The sequence below is a fragment of the Spermophilus citellus genome, assembly GCF_964194105.1.
Source record: "Spermophilus citellus genome assembly, chromosome: 3".
NCBI lineage: Eukaryota > Metazoa > Chordata > Mammalia > Rodentia > Sciuridae > Spermophilus > Spermophilus citellus.
In genome coordinates, this window is record NC_138184.1 from 8,591,030 (window position 1) to 8,613,226 (window position 22,197).

The 22,197-nt window shown below is 51.0% G+C and overlaps 2 protein-coding genes across 3 annotated transcripts; both read left to right on the forward strand.

The window, feature by feature from the left end:
- The first annotated feature begins 2,742 nt into the window (after positions 1-2,742).
- Positions 2,743-4,412, forward strand: UBL5 (ubiquitin like 5). Of its 2 annotated transcripts, none has more exons than XM_081286882.1 (5): positions 2,743-2,890; positions 3,222-3,288; positions 3,495-3,578; positions 3,715-3,752; positions 4,132-4,222. In XM_081286882.1, the coding sequence occupies exons 2-5, from the start codon at positions 3,233-3,235 to the stop codon at positions 4,182-4,184; spliced, it is 231 nt and encodes a 76-aa protein (XP_081143008.1). In that variant the 5' UTR covers positions 2,743-2,890; positions 3,222-3,232; the 3' UTR covers positions 4,185-4,222. The 2 variants fall into 2 exon arrangements, with proteins under 2 accessions (XP_081143008.1, XP_081143009.1); XM_081286883.1 differs by lacking the exon at positions 4,132-4,222 and adding an exon at positions 4,262-4,412 and having other exon boundaries at positions 2,748-2,890.
- A 4,269-nt stretch (positions 4,413-8,681) lies between these two features.
- PIN1 (peptidylprolyl cis/trans isomerase, NIMA-interacting 1) lies at positions 8,682-20,331 on the forward strand. The gene is made up of 4 exons (XM_081285039.1): positions 8,682-8,788; positions 11,025-11,237; positions 18,702-18,812; positions 19,761-20,331. The coding sequence occupies exons 1-4, from the start codon at positions 8,731-8,733 to the stop codon at positions 19,868-19,870; spliced, it is 492 nt and encodes a 163-aa protein (XP_081141165.1). The 5' UTR covers positions 8,682-8,730; the 3' UTR covers positions 19,871-20,331.
- The last annotated feature ends 1,866 nt before the right edge of the window (positions 20,332-22,197 follow it).

Genomic DNA, 22,197 nt, shown 5'->3' on the forward strand with positions numbered 1-22,197 from the left:
CCTTAGGTCATTCCCTGTGGGCTCTCAAGGACATTAATTCAAAACTTAAAGGAGCACTTTCTTCCACAGCAGAATCTCTAACATCCTTACAAAAACAGGTCACCTCCTTGGCACAAGTCACCCTTCAGAATCGCAGGGCCCTAGATTTACTCACCGCCGAAAAGGGCAGAACCTGTCTTTTCCTTAGGGAGAATGCTGTTATTATATCAATAAATTGGGTCTTGTAGAAGACAATGTTGTTAAGCTCACTGACCTGGCAGCCACCTGAAGCCACCCCAACAAGTCAAAACCTTTTCTCTTCCTTAATGTCCACTCCCCTTCTGGCATGGGTATGCCCTATCCTTGGACCACTATGTGTAATCTTTTTAATGTGTCTATTTTTACCATGTATTATAAAATTTATTCAAACTCAACCAGGTAAAATCTCTAACCAAACTTTTAACTAGCTTCTACTTAGAAATTATCAGCTTCTGGCCACAGATGAATCAACCACCTTCTCCAGAGAACATCCCTCACAATGCTGAAAAACCCCTCAAAGATTCCTGGGATACCTTCTTGAGAGCGATATCTCATGATGCCTGGCTTGTACCCGCCGTAGAGACTTATACCGACTGGACTGAAGTGATAATTGACCTTTGGCTACAGGAAACATTTCATGATGTCACATCTGACCTTATTTATACCAATCTTTGCAGCTCTCTTGTGGGGACTCCTAATTTCCCTCCTTCAGACCCCTTCCCCAGCGATGCCCCCCACTCAGCAGGAAGTAGCCAGAACAAATCGACATCCCTTTCCATATAATAACAAAAAAAGGGGGAATGTTGGGAGTCTCCCTGAGAACTCCCCAGGCCTTTCAAACATGGTGGTGGGCAAATTGCCATTGGGCAGCTAGAACTCCCTGGGCCTTTCAGATAAGGAGCCCCTATGCAACATGGTGACAGGCAAGTTGCCAGTGGGCGGATAACAAGTTGTTTTGAAAACCTTCTAATTGGCCCTCCCGTCTTCCATACATGTGGACAGTTCGTGCCCCCCCATTAATCTTATGCAGGGCAGACGTAACTGCACTGTAGGTGATGACCTGACCTTTACTATGATTGGCCCAGGGAGCTTCCTGGTTTAAGATAACTGACTCTCTCTTTCTATATAAGCTAGCACCAGCTTGCAGTAAAGTGCTTCATCTGTGTCACCGCTATCTGTGTGTGTGCATTTTAATCTCTGACAACAAACCTTGGCCTTTCAGAGGTGTGTACTACCATGCCTGTAATATATATATATATATATATATATATATATATATATATATATATATATATATATGAATGATACTATCACATTTCGGGTTGTGTTTTGTTGGTTGGTTGGTTGGTTTTATTTCCTTGATGGTACTGGGGATTGAACCCAAGGCCTTATCCATGCTAGGCAAGTGCTCTACCACTAGTCCTCCCCCCTCTTTTTTTTTTTCATACTAGGGATGGAATCCAGGGGCAGTTTACCACTGAGCTATATCCCTAGTTCTTTTGAGACAGAGTCTTACTAAGTTGCTTAAGGTGCTGAGGCTGCCCTCGAACTTTTAATCTTCCTGCCTCAGCCTCCTGAGTTGCTGGGATTACAGCCAAGAGCCACTGCCACTAGCCTCATCCTTCTTTATTTTGAGGCAGGGCCTCACTAAATTGCCCAGGCTGGCCTTGAATTTGTGATCCTTCTGTCTTGGCCTCTCAAGTAGTTGGAATTATAAGAATGTCTCAACATACTTGCATAGGCTCACTCTTTCATAACAGTCCACTCTGAAGGGAACTAACATACTCTTCTAGACTAGCATTACTACCTCAATAACCTAATCACCTCCTACTGGGCTCCACCTTTTAAATGTTCCACCACTTCCCAACATCACCACACCGAGGACCAAATTTCCAACAATCCTTGGAAGACACTTTCTAATCATATCCAAACCAGAGCACATAGAATCTGCAGTTTCCATAGGATGGCCTCTCAGCTTCTACCTAATCTCACATTCTAGTTTGAGAAGGTGGATTGGGTAGGTTGAAAAGCGGTGGCTTCCTCTCAGAATGAATCAATTTAGGCTCAGAATTTTGTCTGCTGAAAGGGAATTATCTATCAGGTCCACTGGCAGAAGCTGGTTGAATTTGGGGGGGTGGGGTCCTGTCCCACCAGCCCTCATGACCCTTGAATAAGACACAAAATGCTCCTGGAAAACACAAAAGCAAAAGATTTTACGATTGTGCGGTTTTCAGCTTCCTAGTAGGCTTTGCTAGTGCGCGACAGGGTCTCCATTCCAGGATGGGGCTTCGCTTGTGGGATGGAGTCTGTGACCCGTGACTCCGCGGAGCAGTCGCGACCAACAGAGGTGGGGGGTGAGCAAGAGGTTATGAGTTCTGACTGCGGGGACAGGACGACTGCAGGGCTGGGCACCCTCTGCCCGGTGGCCCTAACGCTGTAGCGAGGCTTCCTCGCGCTCAGGAACTGGAGGTCATCCAGAGGCCGCCGGGGGACCCTCTGGAGTTTCCACCAGCTGACTGGGTCTACCCACAGCGAAGGGGCTTTAAACAACGGCTTCCTACGGGCTGGGCGTCGGCCCCTGACCTCTGACTCCGTTAAGCTCGTCCCCGGTTCCGTGCCCACCGCTACCCTGTTCCTACCTCAGGTTTCCGACTACCCAGTTTCTGAACCCTAAAGCCGCGGGGATGAACCGCAGGACCCAAACGGGCCCGGAACCCTGAAGAAAAACACCCAACTCTAACAGGTACACGGAACACAAGGGAGGGCGCTTGCGGTCTCGCACTTCCGCTTCCGGTTCCCAGCGTCGACTTCGGCTGGGCTTCAGCGCTCGAGCGGAGAGGTTGTGGCGTCTTCAGGTTCGAGGCGACTCGAGGTGAGCGGGTCAAGTGAGAAGCCCTGAGTCGCGGGCAGCGGCCGGCAGTCGCCGCCGAGCGCCCGCGAGTCGGTGGGAGGTGAATCCGGGAGCCTTGGGGCCTGGCCTTCAGGCTACGTGAAGTGGCGGAAGCGCTGCTGTGTGGGATCCCGGGTCCTGGGACTTGGGACTTGGGGCCCAAGGGGACTCAGGTCTGGGGGTTAGAGGAGGTGAGCAGAAGACCCAGGCCGGGGTCTTAGGGCTGGGACCTAGGAGATTTGTACGATGGGCCTTCTGGGACCTGGGAGGCCCCAGAAGTCCTGACCGCTGTCCTCCCTCCCACCCCGCGTAGCTCCGGTCAGGATGATCGAGGTTGTTTGCAACGACCGTCTGGGGAAGAAAGTCCGCGTAAAGTGCAAGTATCCACCGACCGCCCGAGAGGCAGTGCTCGCTGGGGGTGCTTAGCGTGAGGCAGGCAGCCCGGTCTGTGTTGTAGGGTGGTTCTAGTTAAACCCAGGAGAGCGGGCGGATGGGCTCCCGGCAGAGTGTAGTGCACTCAGCCCTAGAATGTCATCTTCCTCGTTCTACCTCTCCCTTCCATTTGCCTTAACTTCGCTGCGTCCAGCACCGATGACACCATCGGGGACCTTAAGAAACTGATCGCGGCTCAAACTGGCACCCGTTGGAACAAGATTGTTCTTAAGAAGTGGTGAGTGCAGTGGTGGGGCTGCCGGCTGGACTGGGGACTAGGCCAGAAGGGTTTGGGTGGGGGAGCGCTGGGCTCAGCCTGCCTCTAGGGGGAAGAGTTTTCTAGGCTTTTTTCTGAAAGGTCTCTATTTCCATAGGTACACGATTTTTAAGGACCACGTGTCTCTGGGGGACTGTATCCTTTGTGTGACTTCTTGAGGAAGAGTCTACATACCCATCCCTGGTTCTCTTGGTTCTGTATTGAAGCACGTTTGATATTAAGCTCATAGGTATTAACTTAGAATATGGTACATGGTAAGCACTGAGAAAATAGTTGTTACGGAATTATTTCATTGGGGAGGAGGGTGGTTTATTGGTGAATTCATTTGACTTGGCTTAGAAGGACTTTGTCACTCAGGTTCAACATATTACTGAGCTCCACCTGTTAGGAGGTCAGGAGGGTGAAACTCAGGCAAGTCTGTTATGCAGAGTGGGAGCCCTGAACTGTGGAGTTTACTGTGGTTCTCCGAACTTTCTTAACTTTTTTTTTTCATTGATTGTTTTTTTCCCCTCAGTCAAAATTAACCCAGTCCAAAATGACTTCCTTAGCCTTGTACTGAGTCTTTAGGGCACTGGATCTAGCTGTGAGTAGATGAGGGATGGTGATGGAACCCCCAGTGAAGACTCCTTAACACTTTACTTCAGATGAAATCCATGATGGGATGAACCTGGAGCTTTATTACCAATAGAGCAGAATTCCTTCCCCCCTGACTTAGCCTCTTGTCCCAAGCTCACCTCTCACACTGGTATGGATATTTGTTTTTAAAAACTCACATTAATAAAGACTTAGATACTGCTTTGTTGCCATCTGTGTTTGAGAGCTATCTTATGTATTCATCTGTCCATTACTGTTAATACATGGCTGCTTAATGAGAGCTTAGGAATGACTGGATCAATGACAGAGCTGAGTAGGAGCCCTGAGCTATGAGGTTTATTGTGGTTCTCTGCAGGCAAGAGGCCCTGGGAGTCTTGTTACCATAATAGACATAGAGCTCCCACATAAGGTCAGATTTAGTAGTAATGTTAGAAATACAGGCTCTAGATTCAGACAAACCATGGGTGGAATGTCAGCTCCGCCACCAACAACCTGGTAACACTGGACAAGTTACTTAACCTCCCTCTAAGCCTTTGCTATGGTTTGAATGTCCCCACCAAAACTTATGTTGAAATTTAATCTCCATTTCAATGTATTATAAGCTGAGATATTTAAGAAGTGATTAGATCATTAGGGCTGTTTTCCTGGATTAATTAATCTATTCATGGATTAATGGGTTATGTCAAGAGTGGGTCTGTTGCAAAAACTCTTGACTCCTTGTTATCTGGAGATTCTACAGAACCCCCTAAAAAGCCCCTCAACCCTGGTCCTCACAACAAAACCAAGAGCTGAATAAACAGTTTACAGATTACCCAGCCTCTGGTGTTCAGTTACAGCAATAGAAAACAGGTGGCCTTCTTTTCCCTATCCCTATTCCTAAACTGGAATTATTTCATGTCTACTTCACTGGTATGTTGTAAAGTGATGAGATATAGCATGTGTAAGCATTCATAATTCCTGGCACTTCTTTTAAAGACAAAAATGAGATCATAGGGCTGGGGATGTGGCTCAAGCGGTAGCGCGCTCGACTGGCATGCGTGCGGCCCCGGTTCGATCCTCAGCACCACATACCAACAAAGATGTTGTGTCCGCCGAGAACTAAAAAATAATATTAAAAATTCTCTCTCTCTCTCTCTCTCTCTCTCTCTCTCTCTCTCTCTCTCTTAAAAAAAAATGAGAAGATCATAGTGGACAAAACAAGGCAGTGTGGCACAGGGTTTAACAATTCAGATGTTATACCTCTGATCCTCAGGTTCCTTCTCTAAAAGGGGCCGGGTGGTACATGTCTATAATCCCAGTGCCTTGAGAGGCTAAGGCAGAGAGATTGCAAGTTTGAGGCTAGCCTCTACAATGTAGTGAGACCTTGTCTCAAAATAAAAAGGGCTGGGTGCAGTGGTGGGAGCCTATATCCCAGCAGCTTAGAAGGTTGAGACATGAGGACTGAAGTTTAAAACCAGCCTCAGCAATTTAGCAAGGCCCTGAGCAACTCAGTAAAGCCCTGTCTCTAAATAAAATATAAAAAGGCTTGGGGAGAGGGCTGTGATTGTGGTTCAGCGGTAGAGCACTCGCCTAGCATGTTCGAGGCCCTACGTTCTATCCTCAGCACCACATAAAAATAAATAAATAAAATAAAGGTATTGTGTTCAACTACAACTAAAAAAAAAATAAATATTAAAAAGATCTGGGAGTATAGCTCAGTGGTACAGAGCCCTGGATTCAGTCTCCAGTACCACCCCCCCCCAAAAAAAAAAAAAAAAAAACTTAACCACTGAGCCACATCCCCAGCCCCTTTTATTTTTTGTTTTGAGACAGGGTCTCACTAAGTTGCTGAGGGTCTTGCTAAGTTCCCGAGGCTGGCTTGGAACTTGCAATCCTCCTACCTCAGCCTCTGAGCTGCTGGGATTATAGGCAGATGCCACCAAGTCCGGTTCAAAACAAAAATTTATTTTTTTTGAGAGAATTTTTTTAATATTTATTTCTTAGTTTTTTCGGCAGACACAACATCTTTGTTGGTATGTGGTGCTGAGGATCGAACCCGGGCCGCACGCATGCCAGGTGAGCACTACCGCTTGAGCCACATCCCCAGCTCTACAAGAATATTTTAAATATTTTATATTTTTTAAAATTTTTAAAAATTAAATTTTGTTTTCAGAAGATGATTCTGCTATGAGCTGGGGATGTAACTCACTGGTAGAGTGCATGCTTAGGTGTGCACAGGGCCCTACGTTTGCTCCCCAGCATGGAAGAAAAAAAAAAGACTAATATTATATGCTCATAAGAAAAACTCAAAACAAGAATTTGTTTTCTGGGCTGGGGATGTAGCTCAAGCGGTAGTGCGCTTGCCTGGCATGCGTGCGGCCAGGGTTTGATCCTCAGCACCACATACAAACAAAGATACAAAGATGTTGTATCTGCCGAAAACTAAAAAATAAATATTAAAATTCTCAAAAAAAAAAAAAAAAGAATTTGTTTTCTTATTTCTTAATTCCATCCCTCCTGTCTCTGGAAATCATTACATATCTGAGTGAATCTAGGAATTTTATGAAATAGCAAGGTAAAGTTTTCATACAATAGAATAATTATACATTCTGCAATACACATTACCATGTAGCAGCTTGCTTTTTTTTTTTTTTTTGGTCCTGTAGATTGAACTCAGGAGCACTCAATCACTGAGCCACATCCCCAGCTCTATTTTGTATTTTATTTAGCAAAAGGGTCTCACTGAGTTGCTTAGTTCCTTGCTTTTGCTGAAGCTGTCTTTGAGATCCTCCTGCCACAGCCTCCTGAGCTGCTGGGATCACAAGTGTGACCACTGCTCAGTGCAGCTTGCTTTTTTGTATGCTTATGTAGATATCTTTCCATTTAAATTCTCTGTCCCAATCTTTTTAATTAGTATTTTTCTTTGCTTGGTTTTATTTATTTATTGTTTTACTTATATAAATGGGTAGTAGAGGGGGATCTTTATTTGTTTCTTTTTTTGATGCTAGGGATCCGACCCAGCCCTCCCTGTTTTTATGACAATTGAAAGTGTCTTAAGATATTGGCAAGGGCTGGGGATGTGGCTCAAGCGGTAGCGTACTCACCTGGTATGCGCAGAGTGCTGGTTCGCTCCTCATAAAAATAAAAAATAAAGATATTGTGTCCACCTAAAAAAAAACATTATTAAAAAAGATATTGGCAAAATATTAAAGAAGTGGTAAATTTAAAAAAAAAAATGTTGGCAAATGTTCCTTGAGGAACAAAACATCCTGGTTGAGAACCTCTATTCTATCATTATGTATGAATCTTCTCCCGCCCCGCACCCCCCCCCCCCAGTGCTGGAGAAAGAACCCAGGACCTCACATTCTAGACAGTGCTCTATCACTGAGCCATACACCCAGTCCTATGACACACTACTTTTGCAACTCTGCCCTAAGTCTAAAGTTGTCTTTAAAAAGAAAAGATTGTGGGGCTGGGGTTGTGGCTCAGCGGTAGAGCACTCACCTAGCAGGTCCAAGGCCCTGGGTTCAATCATCAGCACCACATTAAAAATAAATAAAATAAACGTATTGTGTCCAACTACAACTAAAAAATAAACATTAAAAAAAGAAAAGATTGTTATGTTGATACACCTATATGAAACCAAAGTATTATGTGAAAATTAAGTCCCCCAGGACATCCTGCAAGCTAGGCAAGCATTTTACCACTGAGCTATATCCCAGCCCAGGACTTTATTATATATGTGCTCAAACAGCTCATCCTCTTCCCACCCACACCTGCTCCTGTGCCCTCACCTGAGTGGCAGTGCTATCACCCACTAGTCACCCGGGATGGAGGTAGGAGCCAGATTAAGAGGGAGTAAATTGAAGTAAGTAGGTTACAAAAGGCATGGAAATGTTTGGGTCGGTAGCATTGGGAAATAGCCTTATAAAAACTAAAAACGGGCTAGGTTCCTTTTGGACATCTGGAAAAGTCAGGTGGGAAGAGGGAGGATGGAGGAACCAAAATTAGGCATCTAGCTACTCTTCACCAAGGCAACTGTGTTGCTGTGGCAACAGCAAAGGCGGTCTCCTTCCAAGTACTAAGTGGAGGTTCCCCTGTTATCTCCACACCAGCCGGACGCTTCCGCCTGGGGGCTGGCAGGCTTCCGGAAACTGTTCATGAAGGAGGGAACTGCTGCTGCAGTAGCCAATCAATAAGGTCCTATCTTTCCCGGGTGGGCTCCGCGGCGAAGAGCGCCAAGAACGGGTCGGGACTTTTTTGGTGCTTACCGAAGGCGTTGAAAAGGGCGGGTTCGTGTCCCTTCCCCACCACTTAGGAGGGAGGAGGCGGGGCCCAGATAAATCGTGGGTGGGTACGCCTACCCTCACTTCTGCCCAATAGGAAGCCAGAGAGCTAGCTGGGACGGTTGGAATGTCCAATGTGCGTCGCAGCCAGGAACCGGTGCGGGGCGCGTAGAACCAATAGGCAGCGACAGTGGGCGGGCGCGGGCGACAGGCGGTGCAACGGAGGCGGAGCAGGCGCTGCGGCAGGAGGGAAGATGGCGGACGAGGAGAAGCTGCCGCCCGGCTGGGAGAAGCGCATGAGCCGCAGCTCAGGTGCCGCGGGGGTCGGGGCTGGGGCGGGGTCGCGCGAGCCCGCGGAAGCAGGGCTCGAGCTTCCCCCTCGGACGCGGCGGCGCCACCTTCCTTCCGTGGGATCTTGTCCCCTCACACCGTCCCCCGGGTAACGGCCCCAACCCGCCCTGTGCGGGCTGTGAGTCCTAGGAGCTGGGACCCGAGGAAACCGAGGCAGTGGGCGGGGCGAGTGAGGGACCTCGGATCCCATGGCACTTCCCAGGCAATAGCCGTGGTCCTGCCGGCCCGGCTGATGCGTTTCGGCCTGATGCACCTGACGCTGTCGGGGGAAGTCTCTTCAACCCACTGGATCTGGGGGTACCGTACCTTTGGGAGGAAGACACCCCAATACCGTGCAAAGGGCGTGGCCTCAGGATCTTGCCTTGCCGCAAATCCACAACTTACTCCTGCTAACGCCCCTACCGTCTACCCCTACTGCTGAGTCTGCAATGTCGGCCAGTGATGATCTGAGGATGGCTGATATTGTGGGGCCTGATATTGTGGGGTTTGCCACAATAATAGTGTTGATAATTGGGTATGCATCTGAGCGCCAAGCATCGTGTCTAGTGCTTTAAGTATTTAAGTTCTCTGAATTGCCATAACTCTGAGGGATGGGTAGTTATTACTCCCATTTTAAAAGTGAGGAAACTGAGCCTAGGACACTTAAGGAACAGGTCCAAAATCATGCATTTTAAGGATTGGGGGCTGGTTCTGCCCCAGTCAGTCTGCCTCCAAAGCCCACCTCTTGCTTCACTGCCAAAGCTGCAAAAGCTGGTCCAGCATCTCTGGGTAGGTCCAGGATCACTTTGCTTCCTCCAGAGCCCATAGTAATCATAGTCACAATAATAATTCTTATTTATTGAACACCAGGTGCTCTGGTGAAAATTTTGCATACATTGACTTCTCACAGTAATTCCATGAGTTTTGATGTCTTTATTCTCTTGATCCCATTTTGCAGATGAGAAAACTGAGGCATTGCTAAGGTTTCAGTCAGTGGCTCCACTGGATTTACCCCCAGAATCCATGCTCTTGCCAAGCCTGCTGCAGCTGATGTGTGACTGCAACCTCCAGCATAAACTTGCTACTGTGCCCAGCTCTGGGTCTATTCTTTTTTTTCCTGCAGTACTGAGGATTGAACCCCGGGGTGCTTTATCACTGAGCTTCACCCCATATTTTTTCTTTTTTGAGACAGTGTCTTACTCGGTTGCTAAAACTGGCCTCGAACTTGTGATCTTCCTGCCTCAGCCTCCTGAGTCACTGGAATTACAGGCTTGTGCCACTACACCCTGCTTCTGGTCCCATTCTTGCATTTCTGCTCAGTGCAACCCTTACAGCCTTCTTGATGGATGATCCTGCCCTTCACAGTCCTAAGTCCACTATGTAGCCCAGGCAAATTCTTGGCCCTTGGAGTGATACCCAGAATCTACTGGGTCCTTCCTTTAAGTTTTTTATTTGCAATCTTCATTCTTTCATGCTCCTCGACACCTGCATAACATCTGGTCCCCAATAATGCTGTTTCCTAGCTTGCATCATAGGACATTGGGTAGGGAGTTAAAAGCAGAGCTCTTGGTTGTGGTACACCTGAGTTCAATTCCTATCTCCTCTCTATGTGTCTAGAGCAGAATAAATGTGCAGGAAACATTACCTGTTACCAGAGATGCAGAGGGTGAGGCCTCAGTTTTGTCATCTGTGCAATGGAGAAAATAAAAGCTGTTATACTCTTAATATATGCCAGACTCTCCTAGGCAATTTACAGATGTTGAACTTACTCAGTCAGCACTGTAGGCAGGTGCTCTTCATTTTACAGGTGAGAAAACTGATGCCCAGGGAAGATAGATCATGCAGTGGATAGTGGCTGAGCCAGATTTAAACTCAGGTGTTTTGGCTGCTGATCGCAAATTCTCCCTAATCTCTCCTTCCCTTCTTTTGTTACTCTGGGTTATTTTCCTTCCTGAAGTTGTCATTGGCTGATTATTTTGTCTTGCTTGTTTAATGCTTGTTTGGCCCCACATACAGTGTTAGCTCTGTGGGAGCTAACATGTTGGTCCTGCCTTGTTGGTTTACATCTTCAGAGCCTGTGGCACATGTGGGCACACAGTGGGTTTGCTGTGTGAAGGCATCGCATAAGCCAGTCCTTGTCCTGGTTTCTGGTCAGGGGCCCAGGGTGATATCCTGTGATCATAGCCCCAGCTGAGATCCTTCCTGTCCTCCCCTCCAGGCCGGGTATACTACTTCAATCACATCACTAACGCCAGCCAATGGGAGCGACCCAGTGGCAACAGCAGCAGTGGCAGCAAAAATGGGCAGGGGGAGCCTGCCAGGGTCCGCTGCTCACACCTGCTGGTTAAGCATAGTCAGTCAAGGCGGCCCTCGTCCTGGCGGCAGGAGAAGATCACCCGGACCAAGGAGGAGGCCCTGGAACTGATCAATGGTGAGCTGGGCTGGGGCAGGGTCTTTCTTGGGAGGGAGTCCTCTCAGGTCACATCAGACCTTCCACTCCAGCCTGGTTCCACTGTCGGGTATAACCTTGGCCTACACAGAAGTGCCTGTATGTGACATAAGCTTGGTTCAAATGACCACCTCTCTCTGCTCTGTGGCATTTGAAGGCGAGCCTTGGGATAGGGGCAGAGGACCAGCCTTCAGGCTGGCACATCTGGGTTTAGATAGCAGCAGTGCCTTGAGAAGAGAAACACTGGGGACTCCTGTCCAGGGGTTGTGATTTTGCCCCTCAGGGGAAACAGGGTGTTTTTAAAGAGGCTAATCAAAAGCTATGTTCCACATGTTCTCTGTACTTCCGTTGTTAATTTGGGAGATAGTCATTTCTTAGATCTTCTGGTGCCATCCCAAGTCTGAATTATTTAGTTCCTGTGGTGGGTATGTGTGCAAAGACATACTCCTAGAACGGGGGAAAAAGGTAATCCTGTTTCCCCTGAGATTAGGGAGGGAGTCAGGTTTTTTGGTTGTTGTTTTAATTGTTTTTTTTTTTTTCTTTCTAACCCTAGGGTTCCTTTTCCCTAGTCTATAAAGGTTCTGGTCCCTGACACCTTCCTGCACCCAGCAACTAGTCATTCAAGAGCACTGGCCACAGATTCAAAACTTGATTACAGATCTAATCTCTTCCATTATTAGCTGTGTGACCTTGACTGTGTGAGTTGGCTGACCGAGTCTCAGTTTCTCCACCTATAAAATGGGGATCACAGCTTCCTGCCCTGCAGGGTTGCTGTGATTAACTCAGATGATGTAAGTGAATGCCTAGTGTAGAACAAGCATTCAGAGTTGGTGGGTTTACTCTGACCTGGGGAGGAAGTTGTACCCAACCCTGATCTGTGTCACCACTGTAGTCTGTAAGCAAGGTTAGCAAAGACTGTGTGTAGTTTAGGTTTTGTGGGCCATGCAGTTTTTGCCAGCTCTGCCTTGAAACTCCATAGTAGCTGTGGACAATATGTAAACACATGGCTGTGGCTGTGTGCTGGGAAAGCCTCATTTACCAAACCAGGCAGGATTTGGCCTGTGGGGCATAGTTGGCAGAACCTTGGACTGGAGCTCTCAGTGTGGCAACCACTACTATATACAGCTATTTCTGTTTAAACTAATTAAAATGAAATAAAATTAAAAATGGTTTCTCATTCTCATCAGCTTCACTTTAGGCGTTCAGAAGCTACGTGTCCTGGTGGTAACCATCTTGGGTGGGGATGTAAAAGGAAGTTCTGTCAGACAGACACAGCTCTTTGAACCATGTGGGCCAGTGGCAAGCAAGGAGGATTCCTGGCAGAGGACAGGGCAGAAATAATGGAGGGGGCTAGGGTGTAGCCAGAAATCTGGGGAAAATTGTACAGGAGGACTAGAGGGGCATGAAACCCTTCAGGGGCAGAACCCAGCTAGGGGAGGAGGGTCCTGAGTGAGGTGAGGGGTTTGGATCCATCCTGGAGGCAGCAGGAAGCACAGGTCACGTGGAACCAGGAGAGGGGCCCCGGTGCTGTGCCTTCAGGAGAGATCTGTGTGGCTGGAATATGAAGGGTCGGGAAGCCAGAAGGCTCAGAACCCAGGCTGAGCTTTGAGGGGGGTCTGGCTGCCCCCGGGGACTAGGAGGAAGTGGCTAGAAGGAATTATAGGATGACCTCTTAAGTCGTCCCAGCGCTAGTGTTCCCTGTTCTGAGGCCCCTGCACTCCATAAGTGACCGAGAGGAGATGGGCATTTGGAGATGGAATGACAGAGGTACCATCTCCAGTAGAGGGCACTTGGGAAGAGGCCCAGTCTGGGAGGAACTCATTAAATCTTTGGGGCTAAGGAAGAGACTGGGAAAGGGCCTGGGGTTCAGCAGAGGAGCCAGGCTGGAGACAGATGTGTGAGGTGACCCCAGTGAGAGAGGTCTGAGGCAGGTGGGGATGGTAAGAGGGCACAGGTGTGGGCATGGCAGGTGAGAGTGTCTTGTCTTCCCTTGTGGTTGGTGGGGATCCTGCGGGATGTCTGAAGATACCAAGCAGTTGGGCCCTTGGCCTAACTTTAAGTAGACACAGACTCAGTTGGGAATGGCAGCAGGAATTCCACGCCTGTCTGTTCAGGAGGGCCCCATGGAAGCTGTGGGAGTAATTGCAGCTAGAGACAATGTGATTTGAACTTGGGGGTGGGGTGGGATTTGAAGTGAGGGGGAGCAAATTCTAGAGATGTTTAGGAGACAGAATTAGGAGGACTTGGTGATGGATAGGTGGGCAGGGATTAGGTATTCAGGAGAAGGTGATGTAAGGTCAGGACCGTAGGACCCACCCTTGCAGGTCTGATTCCAGGCCAGCCTGTGGAACAGAGCAAGTGTCTTCATTATGAGAGCCTCATTTGCTGACCTGTAGAACAGGGCCAGGGTGGCCATGAAAATCCAGTAGTCATGGGCTCTCTCTTGGTCCCAGTCATTCGGCACATGCTGTGGGGAAGCTCAGGCCAGGACAGGTTCTGTGTTCATGGGCAGCCCCTGTTGCTGTCCTGAAGCCCCTGGAAAGAGATTTGAGCAGGGATGCAGGAGACCTAGTGGCTCAGCCAGAGACCCTCCACTGACCTTGGACCATGACCTCCTTCTCCTAACCTTGCTTCACTGTCTTCTTGGACTGAGACAAGACCCTTGGTGGTCAGCTGGAGGATCGGTGAGATGGCCCTAGGGAACCAGACGCTTCTGTGTCGTGTCAGCAAGTGTTGGGCATCCAGGCCTTGTTTTCTGTCCCAAGAAAGTGAATGTTCTTCCCCATCCTGGGCTTGTTCCAGGTGATCAGGAGATGATGATTTGGGCAGTGCCCGCCCCATCTTGCAGGCTAATGAGTGTCATCAGTGCCCATTTAGAGCTGGTGTTTCCTCTCCACCCTGAGGACAGACTGCCCACAGCAGAACCAGTGCCTCTACATTTCTGCTGAGGCTACTTTTCCCAGCATTGGTTCTCCTGTAGCTGTTGAGCTACAGCCAGAGACTGTCAGGAATCCAAGGCCCAGCCGGGTGTCATTGTTGGTGTCCTTGTCTGAGGAGGCCAGACCATGGACAGGCCCTCATTTTCTGTTCCCCATTGTTCCAAGACCCTCCTGCTTGCCCAGGACCCGAGGCTCAGAGAACGAGTAGCACTCCTTCTCACGTACCCTTTCCAAGGCTCAAGGGTCAGTGAGCTTCTGTGGCTTGGTGTTCCCCTGGGTCAGTGGCATCCTTCTAGCCTATTAGTCTCAGGCAATCCCACCTGCTGGATCCTTGGTCTTCTGGGACAGCAGACCTAATCCTGTCACCTGTTTCCCTGAGCAGACCCTTTCCCCTAAGGTTCTTGGACTGGAAGGAGCCTATAGGATGTGGTGGGAACGTGGGAAGTTTGTCTCTAATTAAATCTTTTTAGGTTCAGGGGGTCACCCCATTTGTTCATTCACTCTCTCTTAAGTATCTATGGCATATCAGCTTAGGTTACCATAACAAGAGACTAGACTGGGTGGCTTCAACAATAGAAATTTATCCTCTCACGGTCTGGAGAGCAGAAGGCCCAGATCGGGTTTCAGCCTGATGGAAGCTTGGTTCTTAGCAAGGCCTCTCTTGGCTTGTGGACATCTGTCATCTTCTTTTTTTTTCAATACCTGTACTTTATTTATTTATTTTTATGTGGTGCTGTGGATCAAACCCAGGGCCTCACACGTGCTAGGCGAGCGCGCTACTGCTGAGCCCCAGCCCCAGCCCCCGGCAGCTGTCTTCTTGATGAGTCCTCACATGACCTTTCCTTAGTGCTAGTGCAGAGAGAGAGAGAGAGAGAAAGAAGAGTCTCTTTTTTTTCCTTTTGAGAGGAAGTCTTGCTACTGGTGTGGAACTCCTGGACTCAAGTGATCTTCCCACATAGATGGGACTACAGGCACATGCCACCACACCTGTCAGTGTCTATTCTTATAAGAACACTAATTACTCTATTAGAGGCCCCTGCCTCCCAACACAGTCACACTGGAGGCTAGGGCTTCATTTTATGCATTTGGGGACACAGACATTCAGCTCCTATGTGTGAATGACTTTCTCTGCACCAGCCATTGCTCCAGTGGTCATTTACTCCTCAGAACAGCCCCCCAAGGTGGAAGCTCTTATTACCCCATTTTATAGGCCAGTGAGTGTGAGATTCAAAGAGGCGGACCTACCAGACATGCAGAGCTCAGAAGCAGCAGAGCTGGGATTTGAACCCAGCAGTTGGAGTCCTTCTAGGTCTCAGGGATATGCTGTGAGCAGGCCAGCCTAGAGCTGCCAGCGGAGATGTGTCTTCTTATGTTTTGCATGCAATTTCAGGGACTCCTGAGCACCCTGAAGCAGGGAGAAGGCCCCTGTTCCTGGAGAGTCTGCCCTGGGTCTGGGTAGTTCTCAGCGAGAGCCCTCCCTGGCTGGAGCCATGTTGACCAGATTTGAGACGGGCGCCATCTTGAGACGGGTGTAGTTGCAATCAGTGAGGCAGGGCCTGCTCCTGGAGGAGGCCCAGGAAGTCTGGCCTCCACATTGACACTTAAGGTTCAGGTACAAAAGTCAGGAGATTCCAGTGGTGGTTCCCTTTTCCCTCCTTCCCTGTGGCCTTTTCTGTCTTGTTAATTCATGAATTCCTTGGACACCGGGGAATACCTGTTTTGGGTACACTGCTGGGTGCCGGCAGGAATAGTGATGAACAAAGTCGACCCAGCCCCTGTCCTCGACACACACACACACACACAGGACAGTGGTAAAGGCAGCATCCACAGAGGGCACCTCACACAGTAGGGGCTTTGGGAAGCTTGCAGGAAAGACCGGAAGACATAGGCTGGTGCCCAGCAGAACTAAGAAAAGGTCTGGAGGTGGAGGCAGTGGGGTGGGGCAGGAGTAGGAGTGACATCATCATGGTAGGGGCATGTGTAGACTGAGCTGCTGAGGGGACACATGGAACCGACCACTTTCAGGTCATTGTCAAAATAAGGAAAACTCAGGATGAAAAAGGTTTTTTTAAAAATTTGTGTGAGGCTCCATCAAAACAGAACATATTCGAAGAGAGCTGGTTTGTCAGGTTGATCTGGGTGATGTGAACTGTGAGGTCAAAGCGTGGCTCTTATTCATTTTTAAGTGGAAATGGCTTACACACTGAATGTGTTTGAGAAAGCCCTAGGCAGTCCAGTCTTAGGGATCCCTGTGGCCCCAGCTGCTGCGGGGTGCAGCAAGGTGACACTTGTACAGGGAAGGCTGTGGGCTTAGCTCTGTGGGTGCTGGGCTCCTGCACGCAGTTCTGCTGCCAGAAGGCAGGCAGGTACCCAGGGGCACTGTGCATCAGGATTCCTTGACTGGCTGACTGTGGTCCACTCAGAATGAGAGGTGGGGAAACTTGGTACTGTACGGCTAAGGCTGGGGTACACTCAGAAAGCCAGAAAGAAGAGGAGAGGAGGGTAACTAGGGATGTCTGGTTCAGCTCAGAGTTGCTGATGGATGCATTGGCACAAGGGGACCCCTTGGTTGCCTAGGAGGGTGGGTTCCAGCCAGACCTGGGTATTCCATGAAGCCCAAACAGGGAGCAGGGAGGAGCCTTGTATGGCCAATGTGCTTGTCTGACAGGCATCAGGCAGCGCCTCCAGGGATGGGTAGAGCAGAGAGGAGTAGAGGCAACTTTGTCAGCACCTCACTCATTGCCTGGTACTGTGCTGTGTGTCACAGTAGCACGCTGGCAAGATTGGCAGTCTGGGAGACAGGTGCAAGTGATGATGCAGGTGCAGTTGAGCTGTATGCTCTGGCAGTGTGCAGATCAATGTGGAAGTCACTGCCATGATGTGTTTTGCCAGACAGGAACAACATTCATGCTCTCTCAGTCACACGGTTTCTACTTTGGTGCCAGTCGTGTTTATTAGGGTGGCATTCGCATCCCACAGGAACCTGAGGCAGATCCAGCAAGATCCCCATGGGGCTCAAGCCGGTACCAGGTGGGTGTGTCAGAGGTGGTTACTCCAGGCTGGCTGACAGGCATTTTGGCTTTGTGTAGGTTGGTGGAATTAATTGGTGGAAGTGTTGGTGATTTTGCAAAGGCAAAAATGTGTTGGGTAACCCTCACATCTTGAGACAATGGCAGCTGTGGGCTGGTGCCCAGTTGCCCAGCCAGATGGGTGGGGTGGATATAGTCCCTGGTGCACTCCACAGAGCAACTGCTGGGCCAGGCAGGAAAATGGTACAGGGTCCAAGATCACCAAGGGCTGCTCCAGGGTCCGGGGCCATTGCCCTGGGAACTTGGGAAGGAGATAGCCAGAATGCTCACATGTGCTAAGGCTGCTTGTCAAGCTGGAGGATCATGAAGGAAGGACAGGATAGACTGTCCTGTATCTGTGTCACAGACTCCTGGCCACCTCAGGGACTGCCTGGACTCAGGAAGGTGACAGGCAGCTCCTCCCTACCTGGCGCACATATGCATGTGCGCACATACGGTTACACCCGTGCCTGGACACCAGTACACTCTGACACATGCTGCATACTTACACTGCACACCCTCACCCCTAGTGCGCACACACACACACACACACATTTGTGCACACGTGTTCAGATCTTACACATTCTGCTCCAAAACCTGAGTCACCCAGATTCTTGGCACTGCCCTCTCACTCCCCTCTGCTGGGGTCCTTTTCCTTCCTCCCTTGCCCCTGGCTTCCTCTCCCTCCAGGAGAATTGTAGTCCAGTGGGGCTGGTTTGGACTGCACATCTGGGGCTCTGCCAGACACCTGTCAGGGCAGCTGGAGAAGAGCCGTGTCTCTTGCCTATGGGACCCCCGTGCACAGGGCTGACACAGCATCCCTTGGAGTCCCCTTGGGTTCTCTTCTCAATGCTCCAGTGATCTCAGGGCTTGTCTCCCCTGTCCCGAGTGAGAACTGAGGCCCAAAGGTGAGGGCTTGGCTGGCCTCTGTGGCAGACCTGGGCTCGTACCCTGGCCTGCCTGTCCTAAACCTTCTCGGACTACCCTGGGGCTGGGTGAGCCTCCTGCTGTGGGGTCCGCCATCCCTTCAGTCTCCCATCTCCTGTTCTTACTCCCTGTTGTAACTTAGAGGTAGATTTTCCTCCTAAGTATTGTGTGTTGGGGGATGGGAGGAGGTCGGTGTGTGTGTGTGTGAGAGAGAGAGAGAGGGAGGGGAGAGGGGGAGACTGGCTTGGCCATCAGTATCACTGTAGGATCACAGGCACAGGTACATGCAAATGGGTGACAGGGTTGGTTGTGTCCCTGGGCACGCACGTGGAAGGCACCTCTTCATGGACTCATGCAGTGCACAAACAGAAGACTGAGTGAGTGCATGGAGCGCTTGTGGCCTGCAATGTCTGTGAGGAGCGTGCACAGTGGTCAGAGGAGGGCTTACATCCCCCTTGGGGATGGCCTTCTGCCCTGCCCCTGACGTGGGGCTCTTTTTCCTGTCCCCGCAGGCTACATCCAGAAGATCAAGTCGGGAGAGGAAGACTTTGAGTCTCTGGCCTCACAGTTCAGCGACTGCAGCTCGGCCAAGGCCAGGGGAGACCTGGGTGCCTTCAGCAGAGGTGGGCAAGGAAAGGGCACCACCCTACCCTAGGCGAGGACCATCTGCAGCCAGGAGGGCAGTAGAGGCTGGGAGGAGCCTGTGGGTTTTCAGGAGTGTGGCCCTTGTCACACAGGGCTTCCCAGCCCACCAGGTGGCAGCACAGTCCCTTCCTCAGGCTGTTGCGGCTGCCCTGCCTGGGAAGCTGGCAGCCAGGAGAGAGTAGGGGCAGCACAGCCTTCTTTCTGATGTTATTCCCTCCCAGGGTCTGTGCGTCTTTGCACAGTTGTCCCCATCAGGGCCCATAAAGGTTGGTTCCATCCTGTTGTTAGCATTCCCTTTTGTCAGGGCTATTGAGCTAAGTCCCCAGAATCTCCTCTCCAGTCTCACAAGTGGGGAAACAAGGGCCAGGGGAGGGGGCAGGTCAGCAGCCCTGAGTTTAGGCCCATCTGTCCAGGACAGAGGAAATCAGGGAGCCACGGTGGCCTGGCTGCCTCCTCCCACCACCTCCTTTCTCCTCTCCCCCTTTCTTCCTTTCTACCGGCCTTCCTCAGTCCTCAGGGTCTACAGGCCCAGGGTGGGCTATGGTATTCAGACCTCTGCCAAAGAGGGAGAGTCCCGCCCTCACCCACCCCAGGAGGCCTGTGGGACAGATGATGTGCCCGTGTGGGGAGCCAGGCCCAGGGAGAGGAGTTCATCACCAAAATGCGCCTCTAAATGCATAATGGTGGCAGCGGCTCTGCCTGCCATCCCTCATGCTGTCCTCGGGCTTCCCAGGGCCTCCTAATGGCCTTGCCACCTCCAGCTAGGCTGCAGCTCTGCTCCGTGACAGGCCATAAACTCAGTGATGGATGAGTAGGGGTGGGTACAGGCGGGAGCCGCATCTGCTGTGGCTCGACTCACCTGCCTCCTTCTGGCCCTGCACTGACTTGCTGAACCCTTCCTCTCCATTGTCCCTCGTGGTTCCTAGGTCAGATGCAGAAGCCATTTGAAGACGCCTCATTTGCGCTGCGGACAGGGGAGATGAGCGGGCCCGTATTCACGGATTCTGGTATCCACATCATCCTACGCACGGAGTGAGGAGTGTGGGCGGCCCAGGCTGGCCTGCAGGGTGGGGCAGGGCCGCGGGACCCACCAGCTCCCCTGCTGCCCGCTGGCCAGTGAGTGCCCCTCCCTGCTACCATCACACAGTATTTATTGTTTCCAAAATGGCTGAAGGGGGGCTCTTCGAGATTGGGAGCTCTGGGCTTCCGCTCCCTGTTCTACCTGCAGGTGGGGCTCTCCCCGCCAGACTCCCTTGAAGTAACTGACTTCAAAGGGCAATGGGGGTCGGGAGGCTCCCAGACCCAGGGGAGTGGGGGTGACCTGTCCCCCAGGTCCCAGAGGCAGGCAGGCAGCAAGGCCTGAGCTGTTGGGTTCTCGGTTTGCCCCATTCCTCTGTTTAGTTGCAAAAAGCAAATGCTCCTTGCCAGCCGCCCAGCTGCGGGCCCTTTGGGTGGCAGTGCAGCACCCCTTGCTCCCCCATTAAACCTGGAACCACTGCTCTGCCGTCCTGTGTCTCATTTCTTCCCTGGTGAGGTGTGGGGGCCGTCGTGCAGAGAGGGGATCACTGTCCATCATCCCAAGTTGTTCACACTGTTCTTCATGCCCTGGAACCTCCCTTTTTCTGTACCGGGGTGGTCCTGTGGGCGTTCTTCCCAGTTATAGGACTACCAGGGCCGTGGGGCACCTTCCAGCCCCAGACCATGCAGGGTGTGCCACACCCTCCCCAGGGCCTGTCCCAGGATGCAGGGGCCCCACCTCGCTCACCTGACGGCCTCCATTCAGCGGGTTGGGAATGGAGCCAGTGGACCTGCCAGTTGTTCCTGGGGGAGCCAGGCTGAGGCCCCTCGGTGCTGGGTGCTGTTCACCCGTTCCCCACCCTCATACACACAAGCCACTGTCAGATTAGAACAAATCATACCCAGCATCCTGATGCCTGTATCCCTGTCACCTGGAGCACTTCCAACAGTTTGTTCCTGGGTCCAGCTGCCAGACCCAGCACCCTCTGCAGCTGCTGTTACCATGGTAACATAAGACCCCTGGAAGTGGGCTAATACCAGGTGCCGCTGTCAGCAGAGATCCTGGCGGAAGGGGCTGAGCAGAGGAACAGAGTGGGGAGCAGAGTGCGGCTTCCACTGGCTGTTGTGAAGCTGAGAGGATGCCTGGGGCAGGGGGAGGTGGACCCTCATCCTCCATCTCTGGGTAGGGCCCCTGCCAGGGTGGACAGCTGCGAGTGTGGCCTGCCTGTCCACTTTCACCTCCGCAGCTGCCTCTGCCATGGCCTGGGACGGGGGCTATTGAGAGTCATTTAGATGTAGAAGTGGTTCTCCCACCCACGGCCCCCTCACTTGGTGGGACCAGCCTGGATTGTGGGGGTGGCCAAGCTGGCAAAGCTTGGGGACCTGCAAAATAAGGCTGAATCCCAAGGGAGCCCCCACCCCCAACTCCAGGGCTGAGACTCATAAACAATCACCTGAGCCTGCTCCCATCTGGCTGGTTTCTGGAGCAATCGCTCTCCCCACCAGCCGCCTGCTGGAGCGTTTGTCATTAGGAAGGTTTAATGAGTTTCTTCCCAGCTCTGCTGGGCTGAGGAGAGCCGGCTTGGTTGGCTACACCTCCTTGCAGAATGTTCCATCATGGGGGCTGTGAGGCAGACAGGCGGTAGCCCTGCTGTCTGCAGCAACAGTTGGGTGGGATTGGGGAGGCGATTGCACTGCTCCTGGTACAGGGGAGCCCCTGGGGATGATTGGAAGTGAGGGGTTGGGGAGCAGGTTTTGCTGAGTGCTGCTCCAAGGGAAGAATAGCTCTGTGTTCTGATTTGTGACACAAGAACCCAGGGAAGGATCTCCCTCGGGCTCCTGCTGAGTCTGAAATGCTGCCAAGGAGGAGCATACCGTTACCCTGTGTGAGGCCAGAAATAGTGTTTATGACACTGTCACTTTGGGCATCCACAAAGTGTGTGTGTGCATGTGTGTCCTGTGCCATGCTGAGAGACCCTGGACCTCGTCCTTCCCCTTCCCTGTCTATCCATGCAGTGGCCAAAACTCAAAGAACATTGCTATTAGACAAATCTGCCCCCGGAGCCCACTCACTGAGTGATTCATTATTAAGTAGCTGTGCTTCCCCACCTGCTCCACATTCTCACCCACCCTCTTGCCCAGAATTGGAGCTGTAAATCCCAAGCCTTTAGGATGGTGACAGTGTAGTCTCCTCTGATATTTTTTTTCCTTCCCAGTGCTTGAGATGAGCGCTCGTTTGGCAAGGGCTCAGCCACTGAACGCCCCACCCCCTCCCAGGCCAGGCCCTGACCCAGAGAGCTGGTTCCACTCCTCTGCCATGTGCATCAGTCCTGGCCTCTGGCTACT

Coding starts and splice junctions, on each gene's coding strand:
- PIN1 (XM_081285039.1), top strand. CDS start 8,731: ATGGCGGACGAGGAGAAGCTGCCGCCCGGCTGGGAGAAGCGCATGAGC. Junction 8,789..11,024: donor GCGCATGAGCCGCAGCTCAG/GTGCCGCGGGGG, acceptor CCTCCCCTCCAG/GCCGGGTATACTACTTCAAT. Junction 18,813..19,760: donor CCTGGGTGCCTTCAGCAGAG/GTGGGCAAGGAA, acceptor CGTGGTTCCTAG/GTCAGATGCAGAAGCCATTT.
- UBL5 (XM_081286882.1), top strand. CDS start 3,233: ATGATCGAGGTTGTTTGCAACGACCGTCTGGGGAAGAAAGTCCGCGTA. Junction 3,579..3,714: donor AAGATTGTTCTTAAGAAGTG/GTGAGTGCAGTG, acceptor CTATTTCCATAG/GTACACGATTTTTAAGGACC. Junction 3,753..4,131: donor CCACGTGTCTCTGGGGGACT/GTATCCTTTGTG, acceptor TTTTCCCCTCAG/TCAAAATTAACCCAGTCCAA.